Here is a 26430-nt window from a genome sequence, read left to right as displayed (position 1 = left end):
AATGCTAAGGCTAAGAATGCTATTTTTGAGAGAATTAATGAAAAAGTTTTTTTAGAATCCGTAGTACGGAATATACCAATGAGATATGGATCGCTCTTTGTGAAATTCATGAGGAATCTAAAAAAATTCATGAGGAAAGATATCATATGTTCATGAATGCTCTCAATCAATTAAAGATGCTTCCAAATGAGTTATACAATTGAACTTACTCAATTGTCTCAAGAAGATTTTATTCGTCATCGCCCACTGAATCCTTAGATTTGTCATTACAATTTTCTGCAGTAGTCTCAAAGTATAGTTGTAAGACTCCTCGAAACTTACAAACAGCATCTTCAACGCCTTCTGCTTCGCTCTCTAAGGTTTTTTTGGAATTTTGGTACCGAATACAAGTGCTAGATTTATAAATATACTGATATGTTGTCTCTTTTAATAAATATGGTGGCATATGTTGTTTATTTTTACATTTTTGCCAGGGCTGTGACTGAAATTGGCCGCTCGTATAACCTAATTAGTACGTGTTGCTGAAAAGTGAGCAAGCAGACGAGCTTGCTCCATCTATTATTAATATAGAAATAGTATCTATCCAGTATATAATAAAAGAAGATAACCCTTCTACCACTGTGACTAGAAAAAGATAAATATCTTAGAAATTTTTGCAATAAAGCAAAAAAATCCGGCACTTAATTTGGTGGATTCTGATTAAGATTTTAAAGTACCACCGTTGGATATTGATGACCCTTATTATACACATCTATTAGCGTCATATTATCTTAATATATTACTAATTATTCATCATTATTATTAATTATTAATGCTAAATTTGATGGTATTCATGTACAATGTCGTTTGGTTATAACTTGCAAAAATCAGTAGAAAAGATGATAAAATCATACACAAATAGACTCTGCGGGAAGACAGACATTGATCTACAGGAAGTGGGCCACTTGGGGCCAAACCCTGGTGATGCCGTGTGGCACGATCCATGGAGCCACGCAGCACTACCAATCAAAGCCCACCTCGGCACATTCAAGATCGAGATACCTTCCCCTCATACAAGCCTTTCTAAAGCTACAACCTATGAGTTGGGCGTGGTCTGACATGGCAGGAGAGTACTGGTGCTGTGCGGCACCCTCACCTTGTGCCACACGGCAACCAGGGGAAATCTTCATCTTGCGGCCGTCGACTCCTAGCACTATACATAGATGATCCTCTCGACATTTCAACATAAAAGATCTGAAGTGCAAAGCAAATCTCGGCAAAACGCCTTCAACTTTAGCTTTAGTTATCTAGACTAGTTTAGCCTAGTTTAGATGATCTAGTTAGACCACGAGGCTCTAATTCGATCGGAGTTCAGAGTTGGACTACCCCGATCAAGGTATTACAACAATGATTGTATCTTATGCTTTATGAAGTACCAATAGCTTTTATATTTATGATCTGCGATCCTGTATTCCTTTTCGATCCTAATTATCGTGCATGTTCTTTATCCTTTGTCTAGTTTGCAATTAGATGGCTAGCTGATAGATTAAATCATGGTTATTAGATCGATTAGTAAAAATTAGCATGATAATTAATATATGAGCTGAGCTAGGTAAACTGGCCACAAACTAATCTTCTCAAGCTCATATTCAATGAACAGTTGTAGCTGTGCATACCCTTCCTACGTGACACCTGGGGAGGCAAACCACGAGGGACTAGTAGGTGATAATCGAGAGAAATTAATGGGTTTAAAGAAGCTGATCATATATTATACATTGATATATTTATGCTATTAACCATAACTCTTTGCTACCGAGATAGTATTTATTGTATATCTAGCTAAGGCTTGGAGATCTATCCGTTCTTTAATATTTATGTTTAAATACCATCGTAACCATTAACAACATTATCCTTATATGCAATTGCTTTTATGAATAGAATTAGTTTGTTAGTTTAAAGTAAATCCCTATCTAGTTTGATTGCTGATATTTGTGGGTACGATAACTTTGGAATACATCAGGTGAAAAGTGCTACAATTGATCTATGTACTTGTGATATTTTTATTCTACGCATAACTAGCGTTAACAAGCTCTTTCTGGCGCCGTTGCCAAGGATCAGCAACACGAACTATTGGGTTTTTTATTATATTATTTCAAACTATTATTTTTCAACTACATTTCTTATTGTATATATTGTATATATTTCTGCCAAACCATTATGTGACGATCAGTTTTTTTTTTGTCAAAAGATAGCAACTCTACACATGTAGCTATGTTTCAGTGACACCCAATATTTGTCATAACAAGTCACTGCTAAGGCTTCACCCCTGGTTATTTGTGATGAAAGTAAAGGTATGTATGACGATGCTAGTCAATATTTTGTGACAAAATTAACATCATAATTGACAATCTGGTGTTGAGCGGTGCTTTCATTTTATGGAGAATCAATATCTCGACTTGATAAAATTTTGGAGACAAATAGCAAAATTAGATTGTGATTTGGGGGTTTACCTCATGTATGGCCATGTGCACTGCAGGCAACCTCCCCGCATGGACACCCTGGAATTAGTAGGGGAATCGAGTTGGAGGCGCAATCTTGACGCGTACTAACTTGGATGAGTGATCTTGAAGCAGTAGCGCGTCGATCCGTGTTGAGCAGGGTGAGAATCGTCACCACATAAATATAGAGTTGTAAAATTTCAAAACAGATAAATATATTTACAAATTTTGGATTTTAAAATATATAAAAAATAAAAAAAATTAGGCGGAGGGAAGCTATGTGGGCTGGGCTGGATGGCTTTAGTGTCAGCTTACCCAATCCAATTTTGTAGCTCCCTGATATATAGATAGAGCATATTACTAGAAGAACACGTTTACCCCAACCCAATAAAATGCCTTGGTGAACAGTAATTTACAGTAAATAGTTGTTCACTGGATTACTGTTATCAGTCAAATGGTCACAGGACGTTCGATGTTTGTGAAATTACTGTTCATACATCTTGCTCATAGATGAAAGTTACAATCACGATTCACCCGGTGCCTTTCCCTCCTTACGTCAGATAATAATTCCTCTGATGTAGAGAAGGAAATGCATTGGTGAACAGTGACACGGACAATATTCTATATCTAGGTGAACGGTAAATTACAGTAAATTACAGGTCGCTAGATATGGTTTGTTAGATCACTGTTCGTAGGGTAGATACACTATCACTGGTTGCAGAATTAGTGTTTATGTGTCCATGTTCATGTCTCTATCCATAAACGAGAGTCACCATCCTTGTTCACCTGGTGCCTCTCCTTCTTTACCTTAGAGGAGTAGAGGAGCCGGTTCCAATGACATGGTGGGTGCATTGGAGCTTCACCGACAAGCTGGCGCATGTTAGGGATGGGAAGGAGTGGGTGCCTGGCAGTGTGCGCCCCACAGCTGCCAGCGATAAGAGAGCACGGAGGCGCACGCATGTGACACCCAAATGGAATGGGCTTTTAATTTTTCGATTCAACCAAAATGATTGTATTTATGTTTTTGGTGTTTGGAGGATGGGGCGTACTTCTGGAAACGAAAACTATGGAAAAAAGGGGGCGTTGATTCTATGATTTTGCATCAAAGAAAGGAAAGGAAAGGATATGAAATGAATTTGTTTTGCGCTAACATATCGATTTGTGAAAGGTGCCACACCCAAATCGATGGATGGGATTGAGCGATTATGTCATAATTGTAAGTCGATGTAAATTCTTTTCCGAGCTGACTTGCATAAAATCAACCTCACTCGTCAGCATTGTAAACAAGACGATGCTTGAAACTCAACGCGTCATCGCCACTTCGATACTATATATGTTCCACCATTCATCTGCGCTGAACATGTTTACCTTTTATTGTGGTATCAACCGGCATCTAAATCAAGTTATCAAGACATGGTCTTTACACTGAGCAAGTTACCATTTGTGATAGTTGCAGCTGTGCGATTTTGCTCATACTTATCAATGACCGAAGTGCCTGCAGGTGGCTTGTAGCGGATTACTCCATTATATTTCCGCGCTTGGTTGGTCAGAAGCTTGTGATGGCCTGCTGATGCTGCAGTGCACAGGAGTCATGCTGGTGCAGCAAGGACCATGTACCACGTTTTCTTCCTGACGCCGCTCATTCCGAAGCAAAGACACTATATGCAAGTATCGCATGAACCTAATGGACCTTTCATCGTCGAGGCCTAAGTTGAGAATAACAGTGGAACAAGATTAATTGCTGATTGACAAAGTGGCCTACTACTAACCATTCTATCCCATTGGTATATATATGTTTTAGATTGTACAAATAAGAGATGAACCATTATGGAATGGGGATTTATATAGAGATAGAGCATATTAACAGAAGGACACATAACATGTGAAGAAAGCAGATAAAATGTTGGTGCGTGAATGGCTCACGCAGCTGGAGTTGGCAGATAAAATGGTGCAACATTAATGAAAGGGTATATAGTAGACTGCACCCTACTGAGTACGGTGTCCCACATGGGTCAAATTATACACCTTGTACATGGATCCATTTTGCATTCAACTGTTGTACTGTCGTACGTGTGCATGTCAAGCATGGGGTTGAGGTTAGTGATGAAATTTTGAGGAGGTAGTTGGCGAGAAAATAAGTTGTGTATTGATGAAATTTTGATGATTTCCATGTCCATCAAACTCTTGCTGCTACCGTATAAAATTACCATTTCCTGTGGGGATAAAATTCCTAGTCAAACCATCATGATGGGATGTGCTCTGATCCATGTCTAGGACAGGAATGGAGAGTGCGGAAGTAAATTTTATAAGATTTCGATCTCATATATAGACTCTGGTGGGACGTTGACATATGTTTTTCACCATGTAAGTATGCACGCTCGCATGCCGTTAGATAAGGATGAATAAAGTGGATGAAGATTTTATTGAGATGTTTCTCTAAAGATATCTTATAAAATTTACTCTCGGAGTAGGCGCTTGGCGGTGCACTTCCCAACACCGACAACAACGTACCTTTGCTACTGCCACCTTGCCCACAAGCCGTCCATTAATCTGATTTGGTGTGCCAAACCTTCTAGTCAGCGAGACCTGCATGAAATGGGATGCAGGGGGCGTTTCAAATCATGACTTAACGGTGTGAGAATATGTTATGGAATTGGTGAGTTTTTTTAAAGTAAATGCATTTACTTGTTAGAATATGGAGAGATTTATTCATTAAATAATAACATCGTTGCAACCATTTAGGAGTACCGTCAAACAAAAATAGTTTAGGACTTGGCTGCCCCTAATACAAAGATGGTTCATTGAGCAAACTTGTGAGCAACCCTGCCGAACCGGCAGGATCTGCATCAGCCTATGGCTTTCTAGAAGAGTTGGCTCCATTTTGATGGACCTTGCTCTCCGGCTGTCCTGTCCAGAGAAACCACTGCTGAAAAGTAAGCCTCCAGGAGCACAGGTCAGTGAATCATGAGAAAGTGCTACCCACATTAATGATGAAAATTGAATGCTGTTTCGTTAAAACTTCGAGTTCCCATTAAGAAAACGTAGATGCAGAGAAACATGATATAACATATTTAGACTACAATGACTTTCCTTCACCCTTATTCACGTGAATTATATTTTGCCCTAAACTATCATCTGCAAATTCAAGAAACGAGTGAGCTCCAAGCCTTCTATCGCCAAACCCAATCAAGTGAAAATAAAGACACAATGGTCCTTTGGTTGACAATAATTTAGCTACTATGTTATTTCTTTTGCTTTCTGAAAACAAATCTAAGGAGATAATAGTGCCTGCATCACGAGTAGTAAATATTCAAGAAAGCGATCGACCATGCACAGGCACACAACGTTAACAAATCGCAAAAAAGAAAACAATAGCACACGGCATTCAACAGTACACCGAGACAGCACAAGGCAAATATTCTGTTGTCATCACAGCATGGTCATTGGAAGGATAGAAAATATAAAATGGTTCAAGGGGTGTTTGGGAAAGCTCTAAATCTAGCATCCAAGTTGAATATGGAGGAAGTCTTACCAAATAGAATAGTTCTATATTTTCTTGGAGCAGCCTGATCGGTAGGAATTGTCTTTTCTTAGTATAAATTTGTAGAGCAGGTAAAAAATAGTCCATAAAAGTCTGATCCATAAAATTGGGAGAAAATTATACACCATGACCACTAAAGTAATACCCCTTCATCGTTCACCCCCACTACTTGTTCGCACACTGCCCAGCTGTCCTCCCCTAAACACATCAAGATATCACTTGGCATGCGTCTCTAAAATAGGTCTGAGAAAACCAATAACGATACCACTGTAAGGTGCATCAACCTTGTTAGATTTATGCCTGACCCACCCTGCGTTGTCTGCTCCCTTCTCTGCAGCTGTTGCCTGCCTGTTCCCCTTGATCTGTAGTATTCTAAGCACGGATCGGAACAGATTATCATGGGTTCCATAAAAAAAAAGGACCTGAATATCTCATTTGGATCAAACTCTCCTTCGTAGTCATAGAAGCCACTTCTTCCTTGCCTCCTCCGCCTTGCAGCTCCTCACCTCATGACATTGGAATATTGCTCATTAAAATCCTGGTCCTCAATGGTGCCTGTCTGATCATGTCTTACGCGACTGATCGTTGCTTAGGCACTTGAAAGCCTTTCTGACCAACTTGAAAGCATCCTCTGCCCCAGAAGCCTTGTTCTTATCAGGATGAACCTTCAGTAACAACCTCCTGTAGGCCTTCCTAATTTCCTCCACAGAGCATCTCTTCTCTAGTCCAAGATTTGCGTAGTAATCCTTCTACATGATATCCTGGACCACTCTAACATTCTCCTCAGTGTAACCATGATCAACATTAGAAGGACCAACAGATTCTTTTGACGTTCTTGGGTTTTCGGCTTGGCCTTTCCTGGTCTTGTCTTGGCAAGTAACCACCGTTCAGGATCCCAAACTTATCAGCTGGGCTCAACAAACATCAAGTGGAAGACTGGGGTCCAATCTATGAGAAATTCTAATTAATTCTTTTGCACACTGACTATCTCCAGATGCAAATACAGATTTTGCAAGCCTGATAGACCTCAAGGCTTCGACACTATTCCCATCCATGAGTGCAATCAGCCTACGACTGGACAAAATAGGACAGAAACCCAAATTATGACTACGAAGCAAGAATACAATGTTTGTTAGGACTAATAGGTATATAAAATGATTAAAGCATTGCCAAAAACAAACTATTTGACAGATTTTCTACAGCAACAGACAGTCACAAGAGCTATACGAACTAAACGAAACAGAGTGCACCACTGATGAAATCAAAACAACACTAATCAAGTCATGTTTCGCATCGTTCCTCAATCGTAATCCACAATAGCATAACAGGGCTTTCGACTCATCATGGTGCTGCGGCCGTGGTGCGGGAGGGGAACGTGCGCTGCCGCATTCTGTGGTGCGGGTGGCGGGCGCGCCGGCGTCTGGAGGGGTCTCGGGATGGGACCTGGCTGGAAGCCGGTGTTGTCCGGCTGGTCCACCACCCTCCGAGATGATCTTGTCTCTTGTCTCAGCAGGTACTGCAAGAGTTTGTTTTAAAAAGGAGATTTAAGTTTGGAGATGAAGTTTAAGAGAAAGAAATATTACAAATGTATTGATAGTAGAAAAAATAGATCAGTTTCAGAGGAGTATTACAATGTGATTTTGTGTTTGTACACCTCTATATTCTGTGTGTTGTCATCTTCTCTCTCAGACGACCATGACATTTTATTTATAGGGTTATACTTAGGTTAACGTGCAAGTTATCGCTATGTGCAAAATATCTAAGACCCGACCGAGTTACATGATCTTATCCTGTATAACAATTTTCACTTTACATAGAAGATAAATATCAATCATGGTAACTATTGTGCTGTTTGCACCCTGAGGGGTGAGCCGATCGCCAATTGCGGCCTGGCGTCGCGTTGGCAGGAGTGTCAGGATAACCTCTATTGTACTGGGGTGTCAGGACGGAGTCCACTAGCATAGGTACTTAATGCCGGTCACTTCTTTGTAGACAAAGGATGATCGGCGTTCCTCTTCTGATAAATCTTTTTTGAGGCTTGATGACTCACCCTGTAGCCTTTGGAAAGCCTACCCGAGCCCCAGAGATGGGGACTCCAGAGGGGTATGGTCTCGGGAGGTGGAGGCTTCGGGAGGCATGGTTCCGGGAGATAGAGGCTTCCGAAGATATGGCTCTAGGAGATGGTTACTCCGAAGCCTGAAAGTTCAAAAGCGACCTTTGAAAGACGTGAATCCATAAGCATAGGCTAGCTAAGCCAAAGAGCCATCGAGATCCTTAACAATGACCCCCGACAATGGCCATTGCCAAGCTTCCTGAAGCTACAATCGAGATCCAAAAGTCCCATCAGAACCATATCTTCCCTGCCAAGATCAAATCAACAGCACAACACAAAATGAAAATCAACTAGTAACATGCCTACGGTTGGATGAGAGGGGAGCCTGGCCAGAGGCCCCTCCACCGCCCTTGCCTGCGTCGCTAACTACACCTCCGCGGTGACTGCCGAAGCTATTGGACCGGCCGGGTCTCCTAGCGTGCCCCTCGCTGGGACATAAGTTCCTCTATCTCCTACTTCTCCTGCGAGCTTCCCTGATCCAATCAATCACAAATCCACCACCCACCAAAAACAAATGAAATACCTGAAACAAACAAAAAAAAATTCCACGAAACCAACAAGCCCTAGAGGTAATCCTCCTTTAGCGGAGCGCAGCGGACAAATAGCGCCGGTGACTAGGTACGCGCACGTACGTACCTGGGGGACAGAAGAACTACTATTTGCCATATATACTCACCTCGGGGGCGGCGAACTCCGCACAAATCCTGTCCAGGTCAGCGCAGTATGAGAGAGAGACGGGGTAGCAAAATGTTTCAAATGCAAAATTGCTGCTAAGCACAAAATCCTACCCAGGTCGGAGAAGGAGACGAACCTGGATGCGAGGTAGGAGAAGACGCTATTGGCAAGGTGGAGCACAATGAGGATCCACTCCAGCAGCACGTAGGAAAGTAGCCGCACGACGCGATTCCTCCTCATGTTTTGGAGGCATAGAGGCCGGCGTGAGCGGCGCGCACCGTATGATGCATGTTGCGGGATGAGGGGACCGTTGGATTCTGGACAGGCTGGATGAGGTGATAGACACTAAATACATTAGCACATTTACAGTTTAGATTTAAATTAAATTAAGAAGAAATTATGTAACCAAATTCAAAGCTAAAGAGGCCTTAAATATGTAAGGTACAATTTACCACTCACTCACTAATTGAGCTAGGCTTAAATTAAGATTATACCAACTTCTTCTTTCTAGCGTCGGTTTCTATTGGGACCGTTTAGATAGGATGTGGCTTTAGAGCTTCTAGCTAGTTGAGAAAGCGACTCTGACTGTTGAATTTTAGTTGTTGGTTTTTATATTAATTTTTTAGCTTTTTAGCACACCTAAAAGTTAGAAAAGCCGGTTAGAATCTTCTTTTCAGTTTTTAGTTTATTTCAACCACAAACATTTTCTCAGTCAGTCAAAAGTCAAAAAACTGAAACAAGAAGTTAGCTGTTTAGATAGCTTCTGTCTTTTAAAAAAATTGAAAAAAATCTATTTCCATGTCGACATGGATACATAGTAATTGTCGTTGTGACGGCAACCACGATGTCCTGGTCACTTTTGTTGCCATCAAGTCCACCTGTCCGTTGTGCAACCGAACATTTCAACAACTGACGCAGGTAATGGTAGCTTTCACGGTCTGAACACCTTAAAATCCACTGGAGACTTGGCAGCGTATCCGCGTCAAGATTTCTCATTTCTGCCCGAACAACTTTCCGAGAACTTCTCTTGCTCAATTTTCTTCGTCTCAAACGTAAACAACAAGTTGTCAATGGGTTGGTTAAAGCCTTGAAGGGAGAGTGAAAGACGGGCCTGCATCATGGCGATGGCGGCGGTCGGTGCCGGCACGGTGGAGCTGGTGGACGCGGCCCTGGCCCCGTACGCGCACCCGGACCTCAGGTGGCTCGTCCGCCAGCACGTCTTCGCCGTGCTCCACGACTTCCCCTCCCTGTCGCCGTCCGTCGACACCTACACCAGCGACCGCGGCGAGTCCACCGTGCTGCTCAACGCGCGAGGGCTCCTCGCCGTCTCTCCCGCCCTGCCGCCGCTCCTCCTCACCCTATGGCTGCCCAGGGAGTACCCCTTCCGGCCGCCCCTCATCTACGTCTTCCCCACCGCGCCGCCGGCGTCCCTCGTCCCGGACCACCCCTTCGTCGATCATCGCACCGGCCGCGTCCGCCGCACGCTGCCGTACCTTGACGACTGGCGCGTTCCGGGCTCCAGTCTCACCGGCCTCGTGCGGAGCCTTGTCGGGGCCTTGAGGATGTGCCACCCGCTGACGTCCTTCGGCTTCGTCGACGTCACAACGTCCAAAGCGAGGCCGGAGGACACGACGCTGGTTGACGTGCTGGCCGCGAGGCTGCACAGGGACAGGGCCGCCTTCCGTGGCCTCGTCGACCAGGACATACATGGCATGTCCTCGGTGCAAGACAGCCTCCGCGCACGGGCCAACGCCATGGGCCGCGCCGTCCGCGAGCTCGAGGATGAGAGGATGCGACTGGAGCGCGCCGTGACGGCCAGCCTTATCCATCGCGACCAGCTGCGCAGCTGGTTGCGGCAGGCAAGCCACGTGACCGATGCCGAAGCCGTACTGGAACCACTGGCGGCAGCGGGAGACGCGCCGCGGTGGTTGGAGAGCAAGGCGTCGGAGCTCGCCGTGGACGACGCCGTGGACGCCCTTGGCCACGCTCTGGAGAATGGAGCGCTCAGCTTCCAGGAATACATCAGGCGCGTCAAGATCCTCGCGAGAGAGCAGTTCTTCCATTGCTATGCAGCATCCACCGCGTTGAGCAATCGATAGTATGTAGGAACAAATATTTAAGTAGTGATGATTTTACTTTAGTTAGTATTATGTCGTACAGAACATCTTTCGTATTTTGTTTTATTTGGTACACACCGTACATTATTATAGTCGTGGTTGATCTTGTATTCACCTTGTTTTCAATACTTGTCATTTTCCTTGGGGAAGTTCCATTACCTAATGAACTCTTCGCTTTCCCTAATTTTGACACTGAACTCTGAAAATCGTCTGAGATATGTCATGATCAGTCCAATGAATTACGCCTCATCGGCACAACGTTTTATAGTTGTAAATAATATAGTACCAGCAATGATTAAAAAATACTCTTGTTCTACGCATATCCACTACAGCTAGTGTCTGTGATGGGTAAGATCAGTTTCTCCTAGACGAGTCCTGAACAGTTCCCCGCAGCTCAGAATTGTAGGCAAGATCAGGCTGAGTACAAATGCTGTTGACCACTAGATACGACGATAAGGATATGGAAATGTGCTACGTCAATACACCGTTTTCCTCCAGAACCACCGATACTGCGACACATCATTTTGCCGGTACATCTACAGCGACGAACCGACTTCCAAGAAATTAGAAACGGGCTTGAGTCATGAGACATCTGAAATCCTACCTGAATAACATAATTTTGATTAATTCTAGGATTTTGGTGTGCAGCCCTTAGTAAATCATGTGTTTAACCCTTGAATTTCTTTTATTTATATATATTTATTTTTTAATATTTTAAAAAATACACGATCATTTAAAAATATTGCACATCAAGACTACCGTCACATATTAGATGAACGACACCTTGCTGTCGCTCATTCAACGAGCAGCACCTTATAGGATCAATGGCATAACGGTAAAAAATAGACGACGTGGCATCCACGACAACTTGTCATCCAACCAATGGGTGACATCTTTGCTGGGGCTAATGGAAAATGTGTCTCCCATTCAACAAGTGATACCTTTTCACTGCTAGCCTTTTCAGTATGCAAAAGTCCAAAAGCAAAATGTGTCGCCCGTACAATGCATGCATGCAAGTAGTTCGGTTCAAACATCGGGCCAGTCGGGTTTTGGGTTGGGTTTTGAAAAGCCCAACAAGAAACCCACAGGCCTGATCCCGGCGTGAGCCTGATGTCGAGCTAGGTTGCTAAGCCCGAGCCTATCTGATATTGGATTTTTTCCGGTCCAGCTCGGGTTTTTTTGGATTTTTTTCGAATCGGGTTGAGTTTTTCAGATTTTATTTTGGGTTTTAAGCCTGTTTTGAAGCCCGAGCCCGACCTGGCTGGAACTGCGAGCCTATATTTTGAAGCCCAAGCTCGACCCATCCATTGGTCGGGTCGGATCGGGTCAGGCTTTTTCAGGCTGGGTCGGGTCGGGTTCCTCAGGCCGGATTGCGCATGAACATGCCTACATGCAACTATGTAAAAGTCCAAAAGCTTTTCCTTTTCGGTATGCATGCAACAGTAAAAGTTTATTTTCAGTATGAAAAGGTGGTCACCCATCCAACGAGTGACAACAACGATAAGTTGATGTGGACACCACGTCGACCAATGTATTTAATTTCTAACCCGTTGTGCTGTGGGTCCCATAAGGTGTTGCCCGTTGGATATGTGACAGTAAGGTGTCGTCCATCCAACATACGATGGTAGCCTAGATGTGCAATATTTTAAAATAGTCATATATTTTTATGAATATTGAAAAATAAAAATATATAAATAAAAAATTCTGTAACCCTCAATAAATCGCTCAAAAAATCTTGGCCCAGCGCTTGGAGCAAGCCCATTGGTATGTGGGCAGCATGGCTGAGATTTGTAGAGTTTTTTTATTTTTTTATTTTTTTATTAAAAATTTAAATAAATAGATTTCTCATAAAAAAAATTACAAAACTAAGCGCCTGCAGCCCCTGAGAGGGTTGCAGCCCTCTAAGAGGGCCCTCTAAGAGGGCGGTTAGCAGCGAGGGCGGGTGGCCTAACCGCCCCCTTAGAGGGTGGCAAGGGGTACTCGGCCAAGCCCGCTCCTTACCACCCCTGAGAGGGCGGGTACGGCTCCTTGCCGCCCTGTCAGGGGGTGGTAAGGGGGGCTGCCTGCCCGCGCACGTCGGCCTCCACCCCTCCACCCTACTCTATAAAAGGGGCTAAAAACAGCTAAAAATCATATTTTATTCAGAAAAAAGAAAAAACTCTGAAGAGGGAGGAGAGGAGAGGAGAGGAGAGGAAGAGAGCCCGGCGAAGTCCTACTATATTTGATCCGCGGATTTGAAGATCACTTTTCGGTAAGTCCTTTTTTTCTTTTTATTGTTATTAATTAGTCCAGTAGTAGTATATGACATAAGTTTTAGACATGTATGACCTAGGGTTTAGAAAATACTATGTTTAGTAGAAAATTATCAAATTTACTTAGGACATGGTAGGATAACAGTGAAATATAGAATATTATTTGTACTATGTTAGTTTTGAATATGTAGATCTTATAGAATAATAATTGTAGGGTTGTATTGTTTGACATCGGAGCTATCACTGTATGATAATAGGCGAACCTAGGATATAGCGTTTAGAAAATGGTAGTATACTGTGAATATTAATTCCGATATGGTAGAATAGCTATTAAATGTAGATTGTATAGAGTAATATTTGTAGGTAAATTTGGGTAGGGCTATTATTGAAAACCTATTGTTATATATGAATCGGTGTTGGTAAATTTTTTTCTCCGATACTGAGAAATATTGTTATATTTACGGGTGTTTTCAGGGATGGCAGATAAATTATTTTTTTAAATATATTATGGTGAGGGTGAAATTAGGCACGGTCCTAACGGTGTAGATCTGTCTGGATTTCTTCATGTCATGAAGGGTCTTAGTAAAGCTAATGAGAGGACCATTGTGAATGTATGCAAATGGCTCATGCGGTTTTTCCAACTGGATCCGCAGCAACATGAGCTGAAGCTGAAAGCTGTCCTCAGCCGTGCTAGTCATGGATATTTTGGGGAGCTTATTCCGATCAAAGTCACATCAACTTGGAGGCAGTATATAAATATATCTTGTGAACGTGGCCTACCTCTGATTTTGTTAGCTGAGGCGTACCTGAAAGATCAAACGGAGGTGAACTCTGTGGAAGCAGTAGCTGGACCAAGTGAGGCAGTGGAAGATGAATCGGACCAGGTTAATGTCGGGACCATGACAGATGTTGGAGATATTCTAGAGATGCAACCGATGGGTGTAGCTGATGAAGGGGAGTATATCCCTAGCATCATTGAAGAAATGGAGTTGGAGGATCAAGAGTTGGAGGAAGGCCTTACCGATGGGGATTCATCTAACGAGGAGGGTAATGCTCAAGTGCCTGCAGAGTGGAGAGATCATGAATTTTCAAAGCTGGTGGTTAGCGAGGCTGATCGAATACCATGGCAGTACCATGAGAATGAGTTGTCTCAGGGTGCTATGTACCCTACAAAGGAGGCAGTTATTGATGCAGTTAAATTCTGATCGCTGTCTCTTTGGAGGCAGTTCAAGGTTGTTAAATCCAGTAAAAGAGAGTATGATGTGAAGTGTTTGGTGCCTTAATGTCCTTGGTGGGTGCATGCATTCAGAGGGAAATGGGTAGACTACTGGCAGTGTTCAATAGTCAAGGAACATAATTGTCACATTGAGGAAATAGAGTTCGCCCACAGGAACTTGTCATCTGCCTTTATTGCTAATGTTATGTATGGGGAGATTATGGACAACCTAAGGTATGAGACACGATCAATAATCCGTGCTATTAAGTAAAGGTTCCAGTATACGATAAACTATGCGAAACCCAGTGTTTCATACCTGGACTATACACATCGAGGTGGATTTTCATTTTGTTAGTGAGAAAGTTGTGCTAGGTGCACTTGATGTTCGGTTTGTATCATCTGGTGATCAAGTAGCGGATGTCTTTATCAAGCTTGATACGAAATTGACGCTGCAAATTTTTTGACGCAATCTCAACTTCACAGTGGCCGGTTGAGATTGAGGGGGGATGTTAAGATACGCACAATGTGCATTGTATATTTGGTATACATCCCTATTACAGTAGGAATCGTGGATGATTGATTTGTATTGATTTGTTGTATTCTTTCCATCTAATCTTGAGCCACTAATAAAAATAGAGAAGGGAGGCTGTTGTACTATACACGACAAATCATATCTCTGTCTCAAACTTGCATTGACATGTTATCAGCCACGTTTGCTCTCCATTCGAGCAACAGTAGCCAAGAGAATAACATGGAAGATTTGTTGATGAGGAGGAATAACTACAACCGAGCAAGAATAGAGGCCTCAAGGCATGGCATCAATAGTGCTTGTGATGGCAGCGGTGGGTCTTCTTCATGTTGAGATGGTACGACACTTTCTTCTTGCAACCACACGACGACGGCCTCTATAGTCACCCCTGCCGTCTTGCCCTCTCAACGGCTGCAGCATGCACATGGATCTCTCCTATCGCAGCAATGACACGCCTCTTCTAAGTAGCGGTGCTCTACGTCCACAATGGTCATTGCAATATCTGCCCTCTTTCCTCCGACGATGCGGCCCCTTTGGCGGTGCTCCTTTCACCCTTCTGTGGCACGCAACTAAGCACAGATCTGGAAGTAGCCAGCAGTGGCGACCACCCACACCAGCCCTGCATCCATTTGGTCGGTCGCACCCAGCGGCCCAAATTGTCACTCAGCGGTGTCAGAGGCCCCCAGATCCGGTGCAACACGTCATCTATGCCAGCTCTCTTGGCTGCCAATCATGATAGCGCACATCGTTGGATGCTGGTGCCGGCCCTCCTCTGGCCGGTGAAGCTTGATGCAACCCGACGATGGCCCTCGGCCTGCGCCCTCTCTCCTTGCAATGATAGCTAACCTCTCCAAGAATCTAGCGGCATCTGCTTGTCTGGTGGTCCCCGCCCTCCGCTCATCCGGAGGTGCTTGCCTTCTAGGCAGCGGCTGGGCATGCCGCAAGACTCGATGGTGGTGTGCCCTCAAGGCGACTAGCCCCTCCTGGCAGTGGTGACCTCCTGCACATTTCAGCGATGGTGAGGCCTTCCTGAGCCAACCTCGAAAAGGCGACCTGGTGACATGCTTTCTCTCAGGCCGCCATGACCGGCATACGATCGGTGGTGACTCCATCACTTGAGGATGGTGCCCTGTGCCGGCTGCCTGGCCATAGGCTGGCGGTGATGCCAACGCTGTGCCGACTGCCCAGCCATAGGCCCGTGGTGATGCCAACGAAGGCGGCCGGCCAAACCCGATGACACGTGGTGGCCGGCCAAACCTGATGACATTATAGTAGTGATTCATCGCCTGTACTATATCAAGTTCTACATCGCTTGTCATTTTTGACATTTTTTATAATTAGCATTTTTAATCTAAAATATTTGCTATTTAATTTACCCTCTTAGTAAATTAGTACATGCCATTTCATGTGGGACATGGCTAACATTTCCTAAATGGATTTTTCAAAACTTGCATAGGATGGCAACAATTACTTAACCTGGGCTACAGACGTCAAACTCCATTTGACTGGTGGGAAGTATATTACCACCATAACTCCACCATTAGAGAATGTCGATCCTATTCCCAAGTATTCCAAATATGCAACTTTGGACCTCTCTCTATAACTCAAATATGAGAATCCAATGGAGAACGATCCACTTGCTCTTTGGACCTCTCTCTAGGAGCGTTATGAGCAGAAATTTGTTATCCTACCTGAAGCTCAATGCGAATGGTCTTTCCTTCGCTTTCTGAACTTTCAGTCCATTGCAGATTACAACTCTCAAGTTCATGAAATCCACTCTATGTTGAGATTCTGTGATCACAGTTTCGGATGATTGTGAAAACTTTTTGCACTTTCCATCCATCGTTCCAGATATTGCAACAGTAATATTGTCATCAAATTCACCCAATGGGTGCAGTGCCCCTTCCTAAAGTACATATTAACACTCAGGATACAAATTTTGTGGCCATAAATGGAACAACAAGGGAAAGTGAAGGTTTTCCAACATGCGGGAAAAGTGGAATTGCACAATGCGCGCAATGATCATTTTAGCAGAAATGATAATATAGACAACTCTTCAGTTTGTCAACACTGTGGATGTACGATTCACCATACATACAAATACCAGATTCCAAACTTTGGGTGTATTTGTATCTCAAATCTATTGGAAAGCCAACCAAGTTAAAGGGGATAACATTGAAGCTCACTTCAGTGCACAACTAGAAAGCACTCAGCTAGTGGACTGTCCTTAAACCATTCCTCTGATTGAGAACAATGATTTGGTCCGGCAGAAGGAAGATCATATCCTCAGTGTCGATGACATGCTTGTGGACTTTATTTCCAAAGATATGTTAGGAGACCACTATTAGTCTCCTAAGCACCCCCTAAATGTCATATGCCTACTATTATCCTACATGGTATTGTATGTTGTATATCCCTATATACAATAATGTCTCTCTAGACATGATACTCAAGAAAATCAGCACTATTTTGTATATGAGTTAAATTCCTATGTAATTTTATCTTTATATATATATATATATATATATATATATATATATATATATATATATATATATATATATATATATATATAGAATTTGTTTAGTAGGAAGCTATACCACTAATACAATTTTTTGGAGCAAATATATTTCCATACTTTGAAATATGGAAATGCTATGACTATCGCTGGACGTGATACATTAATTATGGATTTGGATTGAGCCACAATTTTTCTCCCTATAGGTACATACTTAGTGATTATGAATACGCTCTTGTGTCCTAATTTGACTCGTACCTTACTCAGTTATAAAGACATCAGTCTAGATGGTTTTCATATGTCAAACTGAGAACGGTGATGATATTTATTTCTCACCAAATCCAACAAATATAACAAGCAAATGCTTGAGAAAATTTCTTCCTTGTCATCTTGATTGTATCGTACATACATCAATCTTGCAACACATGTTGTGTATACAATAAATATTTTTGCATCTTAATAAATTCAAGATTTGACATACTTGCCTTAGCCATCCTGGTTTAGGGATGAAGACAAAAAATTATTGTCAATTATGTTGGTCACAACATAAAATGTTGCAATAAATTCCATAATCAATTTTTTGGCCCTCTTGTGCCATAAGTGCCATATGGAAATTAATATTGAAGCCTTCTTGTGCCATAAGTGCGCACCTCTTGTGACATATGAGAATTAATTTTGAGGTCCTCTTACCTTAAAATTAAACATGAGAAACTTACTTTCTTTGACCACTTTCAAGAAAAAAAATATGTGGTCTTATTCAACCATTATCTGGACCATTTATGGTACTTTACGATGTTCCACAAAACATCTACAAGATGGTTGCATGTGTATCTATCCTCTCTGATAAACCATGCTTGCACCAAATTAATTGCTCCAATTGTCCAAATTGCTCCAATTATCCAAATAAGAGAAAAATATCCTAGACGCAGGATAAACTCCATTCGAATGGATAATGCCATAAAGTTTTCTTCATGGGCATTCAATACCTCTTGTATGGCTCTAGGTATCAATATAGAGCATTATGTACCTTATGTCCATACTCAAATTGTCTCGCTGAATATCTTTTCAAGAGAGTTAAATTAATTGCATGACCACTTCTAACATAATTAAAATTTACCAACCTCTTGTTGGAATCATGTATTATTACATGCTACAGATTCGATCCAAATCTGACTAACTACATATCATACAACTTCCCCATTGTAGTTAGTACGTGGAAATCAACTAAGTATTTCCCATTTGCAAAAAAAAATTCGGTTATGCTCTCTACGTATCGATATAATCACCGCATCGTGCATCTATGGCCCCCACAAGAATTGGGGATCTAAGTCAGGTATAAATTTCCGTCAATGATATAATACATCAAAACTCCTAACAAGAGACTTAGATACAACTCGGTACGTTGATTATATTTTGATAAGAATAATTATTCTGGTATTAGTGGGAGATAGGTACCACAAAGAATGCCTTCAGTCCTTAGATCCACATACTAAAGAATCTGAACAAAAAATCCGGAGAATTATAAATTTGCAACACTTTGCAAAAACTTTACCAATTGAATTTGTTGGTCAAAAGGGTGTCACTAATCCCTATGGTCAATGCACCAAAAAGAGTGGATGTACCTTATAAAACCACTCATATCTCAAATGAAAATAAGAGGGGAAGAAATTTGGGCACAAATAATACTTCTTAAGCTGCCGCAGAAGCAAATGAAGATATCTTCTAAATCAGTAAATGAAGTTTAACCTCTTATTGAAAGACACCTAATGGATAATTTGCATCTAGTGACCAGCACAAATGGGCACACAAACTTATATTCTGGGACATCGGAACAACCTAATTCCATTATTATGGGAAATCACGAGGAGTTAGAATGGTTAATGAAATATCCATAAACTATATTGATTATGCTGAATCATACAATAGAGAGACTACGATGTGTCGACATTATATTTCTCCTCAAAAAGTGCCAAAGACCTTCAACTGGATCCAGGCTTAGTCCATGGTCATGGCAAAGTGCCTCTAGCGCTCGGACGGGACCAAATAGAAGAAAGTAATTGACGTAGAATTGCACTCGCTTAACAAAAGACAGGCATTTACCTCTATAATACCTACTCTTCATTAAGACTTTCCACTGGAAGCAAAATGGGTCTATTCATTCGAAAAAATGAGGTGATGAGATACAAACTGAGGCATGTAGCACAAGGGTTCATGCATCGGCCCGGCATCGATTTTTGTTACTCTCAAGTTCTATGTGGAATTAAGTTCTGATATCTAATATTTTGGCAGTATGAATGGATTTATCCATGTAGTTGATGTAGTGACCGCATACTCATATGGGTCACTAGATTTGGATATCTATATGAAAAAGTCCTTGACAGGCTAAAAATTCTGAGTCAAAAAGAAAATCGCAACATGTATCGTATAAAAATAAAAAGTCATTCTATGACTTAAATCAGTTAAACAAGATATGGTACAACTAACTGTGTGAGTTCCTTTTATTGAAGGTTTACTCAAATGATGATTGCCCATGTGTGTTCATTATGAAATCCATCATTGGATTTTGTATCATCTCTCTACACATGATATAGAAGTGACAAACAATCATCTTAAGATAGAGTTTGAGATAAAATACTTGGATAAAACCAAGTATTTTCTTAAGTCTATAACTTGAGGACATTTCATCAGGAATCCCATCTAAAGCACCTATGGTCATTCGATCCCTTGGTATGGATAAACATCCATTTAGACCTAGAGGTGATGATGAGGTGATATCGGAACCCGAAGTTCCATATCCTAGTATGATTGGAGTAGTCAGACATCTTTCAAATTGCCCCAAACCCAACTTTGCTTTGCAGCTGAGTCATTTGCTAGACATAACATAGTTCCAACAAAAGGATATATGATTGGCTCATCGAATATCCTCATATAATCTATAATTTACAAAGGATCTTGATTTATTCTATCAAAATATCAAGACATGGTCAATATAGGATATATCGATGCTAACGTATTGTCCGACTGGTTCCATTTTCCTACATGGTAGTGCAGCCTTATGATGGGAGTCATCAAAAGCAAACTCTAGTTGCTACTTCCACTGATCATTCTGAACATTATATGCAGCATTACATGAGTGTATTGCTTCATAGAATAATTAATCATAATACAGGATCATGTGGTATATATTCATTAGAATATCCTACAATTATCTATCAAGATAATACTGCTTGTATTACTCAAATGCATACATGTTATATAAAGTGCAATATCACAGAGCATATTGCAACAAGATATCTTGCAAATTAAGTTATGTGAAAATCTAACAGATTTATTCACTAAGTCATTTCCCACTTTAATACTCCAGAAATGTATTCATGGAATTGGCATAACAAAGACTTCGAGAATTGAAACGTTCAAGGGATTCAAGGGGAATCAATCCCTACTTTATAACTTGTTTATGATCATCAAATCATATATATTGCACTTATTTTCCCTTCTGATATAAGGTTTTTAATAAGACAATATCAATGCAAGCATATATGCCATATTATTTTCTCCTTAGTTTTTTTCCTCACTGGGTTTTCAAGGAGGATTTCAATGGAATATTACAATTAATCTTTTTCTTCTCATATTTTCCCACATGATTTTTGGAGGAATTATTAATTGATCAATGTACAAATGACGAATTGATCAATGTACAGATGACAAATTGATCAATGGACAGATGACGAAGTGTTGCGGTTGATCTCATCATCGCCTAACCGGCAGTTGTCATGCACCCGTCTGTTAGGGAGGGGTTGTCTCCCTAACGTACACCCCTACATCTTGTATATAAGCATATGAACATCAATGGAATTGGAAGAACAAACTTATTTTTGATGGATTCTTTATTGTGTTCAATCTAAGTTCCAACAAGACTGATGAGTGAACTGATTCTCAACTAATTAACAAATTGCAGCGACAAGGAGCTGCTCCCTGTTTTGTGGTGCCTCCTGATGCCCCTCTTTCCTAAGCAGCGTATGCACGCATCGCACTAGCAACATGTAGGTACATCAGCGGTAGGGACTTCACCACCCCAGCCTAGCTAGTAAAAGGAGAATTCAGAACTATTGTAATACCCCGAATATCAAGAAAATAAAGTGTTGAATGGGCAAAGTTCAGAGAGGGAGAAAATTTGACTTTTTATCTGTAGCTCGGATGGACGATCGAAGACCGCAGGTATGTAGAGCTCGTTGAAACGAATATGTTTGACTATTCAAACACCCCGTTTGGAATAGTCAAACACTCTGTTTGGACACTGAGTGAATTTGTAGGACAGAGAACGATGGCTAGAGGGGTGTGAATAAGCGCCTTAAAATTTCTTGTGAAATAAATGGTCTACTCCTTGTTCACCCAACGCACCTCAAAAACTCACTACCGGAAGCATAAACAACGCAAGAGAGAAAGATTCAGTGCACCATGACTCCACTGTTGAAATACGAACCATTGATTCCATTCAAGACTATTTCATATGTCTTTGTGCACAAAAGCTCACAACTTTGAAAAGAAACAAGACCAAAGAATATCATCGGGCAATGGAAACTCTACACGTTGATGATCTAGAGGCAAGAGAAGAATTCAAGACCCATCACATATGCATGTATATGTGAATTTTATGCCTCTAGCAACAAGAAGAATATCTTACCAAGGTGGAAAAATTTCAGCTCAAGACCGAAAACTAGAATCACCATTGAAAAAGTAAAACCGGCAACCAAAACAAATGAACCAATAGAGAGAGACTAGAAGGAGATGAACAAGAACACCTGTAAGAAAACAAACTTCATTAAACTCAGAGGTCGACCCTATCAAATGGCTAGCTCAAGGCTCTCCTATAACTCTACCCTCTATTTATATGCCTAGAGAGGTGCCTTAGCCCTTAAGTTTCTTTGTTCCCAAAATACCCCTAGCTTCCAATGGCCTCCTCCCTACCACCGAGGTATTTTGGTCTATTTTTTTCATCCATCGAATTATGACGGCTTCTTCACGACTTAGCTTCGCCTCGACGCAAGCTTCGTGATGATGCCATGTAACCCTCGACCTCCCACGGATTTGAGGCCAAACCATGAAACCCTAGCACATTTCTCAAAGTGTGACTCGCCGTTTTACTTACACCTTAAGCAAGCACTCTGATGTTGACGTGTGTACTCTGTTTTGCGATCCTGACCGCCGGCAAGTCTCTCCTGGTCCCGATCCCTTGGGCCGCCTTGTCACTTGCACCGGCATCCCCTTCGTTTGACTTGGTCAAGACACCGTCTCCATCTATCTTCCATAATTTGCTTGACCTCCACGTGTACCGCTAGGATCACCATTGACTCTGTCTGGCCTCCTTGATTGTTTGGCACCAAGCACCCCACTTGGCCCTGATCACCCACCGTCGATCACCAAGTTGCATCCACCGCCTACACACCATAAGACAAGCAAACTTGTTTCTCCAAACCATCTCCGAATCATCTTATGTTAGCTCAATATCAAAATCTTCAATTAAAATCCAATTCAATTCAGAGCACATCGTAGCAGTTTTCTGAACACTGGATGTTCCAGTGTGAACATCGGCACATCCGATGTGTGCACTGTTCTCAACCTGAAGCACTAGCCACCAAAACTTCCGGTGTATACACCGAAACTTTCGGTGTGAAGATTTCAAATTTTTCTCTGAAAGATTTCTTCTCTCCAAGAAAAGCTCTGGTAATACCCTCTGGTGTAGCCATCACACTCACCAGACCTTCTGGTGCATTGATCTCTAATTTCGCCCAAAAAATTACTCTTTGCAAGAAATAGTCCAGCAAGTATGCACTGCCCAAACCGGAACTTCCGGTGAACACCAGAACACACCAGAACTTTCGGTGTGTGTATTTTTTCTGCGAACAAAGAAGAATTTGCCAATTCCCAACACCGCCAACTCGAGTTAGTTATGAACAAGAACAAGCATCCATAAACACATGCTAACCAAGTTCAAGACAAATCAACTGTTATCAACGCCTCATCACATGAAAACCAAGACACTTCTTCACTTGGTTTCTCAATCTCCCCTTTTATGAGTGCATTGACAATCCTCAAAGCACAAAGATTTGGGATAAAACAAGTGAAGTACATCCAAGCGACCAAAAACTCAAGAAGGAGCACAAAAATCTCACTTGGCATAAGGAAAGTTGCAAGAGGTCGAAGAGAGGTTAAGACGAGCCAAAGATCTCAAAAGAGCCAAAAAGAAATGCCCCCCTTGATGAATGCACATTTTTCATTACACTTCTTTAAGTTATGGTACTATATTTTTATAGTGCAATTAAACAAAAACACCGGGTGTGTTCTGTAAAATTGTCAATAGGCTGGTTTAGCAGGCCGAATGGGCCAAGGAAACCTAGGCTGAGGCCCATCTAGCCTTTGGGCCCATTCAGCTAGGCAGGGGGCGGCTATTAGGTCTTCCAACATGGCCCCCAGCCGTCGCCGCCGTCGCCTGGTGAAGCGCCGATGCACCATCGATGGCCACCGTTGTTGTGCCAAACTGCCGTAATTTCCGCCGGCTGGCGGGAGGTCAGGTAGGTCTGGCTCTTACCCGGGACGCCGGTGTGGCCGGCTTAGGTAGGCCGCCCATGGGCAAGCCATCATCACCACCAGTCCATCTCTGGCTGGCCACCATCGGGTAGGCCGTCACTGCAAAGTGGTTGCCGAGGGAGGAGGTCGTCTGCATATTTGGAGTCATCGTAGCAGGGCAGTGACCCCGCCGGGAAGGCAAGCCACCTCGGTCAGGCCATGGCATCGGGCAAGCAGGCCGTACTGTGCACCTCCTTAGGCAGGCCGCCAAAGGCCGACTCAGGTAGGCTATCACAGGGCAGGCCATCTCCCCTCATCACTCTTAGGCTACTTTAGGTGAGCCACTGTGTCATCGATCGTAGGGCATGCGGTGAGGCCGAGGGTCACCGGTGTCACTGTGCTTCCCAACCGTCGGTATGGAGAGGAGTCGGCCGGAGGAAACCCATGTCGACCTTGGAGGAGCCGCCTCCACAACAGGCCAAGGTAGACATGACCGGCCATGAGGGTCGTCAGTCGCTATCGGCTACCACTGCTGCCAGATCTAGTCCCTCCACCCGTCGTCGGGGAGGCCAAGCCACCGGCTAGGCCAACGCCACATCAGGTAGGCCTTTGATCAGAGTAGGTCAGAACATGAGGTTGAGGGTAGGCATGGCTGGATCCATGCTCCCAAACTGTCACTAGTAGGGGATGGGTGAGCGGTGAGGCAGTCAGGTGGTGAGGCAGTCACACGCCCTGATGGAGCACCACCGAGCACCACCTGAGGGTGGTCTGCCAAATCTAGTCGGTTGCCACCATCTTGAAGAGAATGTGGAAGATGTTCACAGCGGTTTCTGTTGCCACTGTCATCTTGCATCGGAGGAAGGAGCTGTCACCGATAACATTCATATTCATCAACGTTCATTTCTTGATCTTGTACCCATCGATGTGGAAGACATATTTCTGATCTCCAAATTCTATGCACATAGTGGTGATTGATACCAATTAGTGAAGTGGAGAACAACGTGCATGATAATGTGTTGAAGTAAAGAGAGATCATGAGATTGAACACATTAGAATGTAGATCGAGTAGAGTTCAGTTGTATTAATTCATTGATGCTGGCGTACATTTATACATGATGTAGGGATGTCCATTGAGGAGACAACCCCTCCCCAACGGATGGGTGGACAGTAACCGCCATGGCGATGAGATCATGTGTAACAAATCTAAAGAAACTGTTCCACCGATAAATAAGGTCATGGCTTTATTAGAGAGTAAGATAGTGTTTGGGTTGTGGGATGTCCCTGGATGGGATGATCCCATCCTATTTTTTCAGGCATTTGGTTGGATGATGAGGGGGATATGATGACTTTCATAGGAGAATATTCCTTTAGATGCTAGATGAGGGGATCCTAGAAAATTTGCCGGATGCAGACGTCCTATTTGGAACGTGAGAATGATGGTGGGCCCAAGGTCCTAAAATAGGCTTGTTCTATCCCTCATACCAAATAAGCATTTTGAATTATCCTATCCTTAATACATGGATGGGGTCATACCATCCCACGTTGTCCTCCAACCAAACACTACCTAATAGGCCAGGGGGATTTGTTGAAGAAGTAACTTTTGGATTTAATGATATGGGATAAAATTAAGATCAAGCACTTCTTCCATTCTGATTGAGTCGAGGTTCCCTAATACTTATTTTATTCCTCCATGGATGCCTCTTTGAGTCCTGGTTTGATGGGCAACTAAACAAGAGGCCGAAAATGGTTGGACTCCAACTTCTTGCGCCTACGTATTAGCAAGGAGTTCTTGTGAGGGTTCAAAATACAGTAAAGACAAGGTGATTATATGGGTGATTAGTAAATCCTTAAAGGGTCAAACAAACTGTTAGGTGAATAACCTTATTGTCGACGATTAGTGTTGGAGCAAGAGATCATCTTTCCCTAGCAAGTACGGCGAGAGTTTCTTCTAAGGAGGAGACTCAAGGTTGAAGATGAAGTTTGAGAGGAAGGAACACCACAAATGTATTGATAGTAAGCACTATACTAGGGGGAGTATCACAGGAAGACTTGTGATTGTGCTCCTCCATGCTGTGTTGAGAGTGCCCTTTTCTGATCTCTTCTTCCAGGTGACCACGACCCCCTATTTATAAAGCACTACATAGCTGAGTGTACAAGTTATCACGATGTACAAATATCTAGGATCTGACCAAATTGCTGGGCCTTATCCTGGATAACTACCTTTTACCCTACATAGAAGATAAATATTTACCGTGGTAACTATTTTGGTGCTTGCCCCTTAGGGGTGAGCCGGTTGCCAATTACGGCCTGGCGCCACTCTGCCGGGGGTGTCAGGACGGCTTGCATCATGTTGGGGGTGTCATGATAAGCACCACTTGCACCGACATTTATCGTCCATCACCTCACGTCAGGTCGGCTACAGAGG

The 26430-nt window shown here is 42.7% G+C and overlaps 1 protein-coding gene and 1 pseudogene across 1 annotated transcript; one reads left to right on the top strand and one right to left on the bottom strand.

Moving 5' to 3' along the window:
• Window positions 1-6131: 6131 nt before the first annotated feature.
• LOC133906577 (chaperone protein dnaJ 49-like) lies at window positions 6132-7087 on the bottom strand (annotated as a pseudogene).
• Window positions 7088-9774: 2687 nt separating this feature from the next.
• LOC133906695 (protein ELC-like) lies at window positions 9775-11120 on the top strand. The gene has a single exon (XM_062348667.1). The coding sequence runs from the start codon at window positions 9925-9927 to the stop codon at window positions 10903-10905; it is 981 nt and encodes a 326-aa protein (XP_062204651.1). The 5' UTR covers window positions 9775-9924; the 3' UTR covers window positions 10906-11120.
• Window positions 11121-26430: the final 15310 nt, after the last annotated feature.

This window comes from Phragmites australis, chromosome 23 (genome assembly GCF_958298935.1).
Source record: "Phragmites australis chromosome 23, lpPhrAust1.1, whole genome shotgun sequence".
Taxonomy (NCBI): Eukaryota; Viridiplantae; Streptophyta; class Magnoliopsida; order Poales; family Poaceae; genus Phragmites; species Phragmites australis.
The sequence above is the reverse complement of the archived record's forward strand: the minus strand, read 5'-3'. Positions and strand labels throughout refer to the sequence as shown.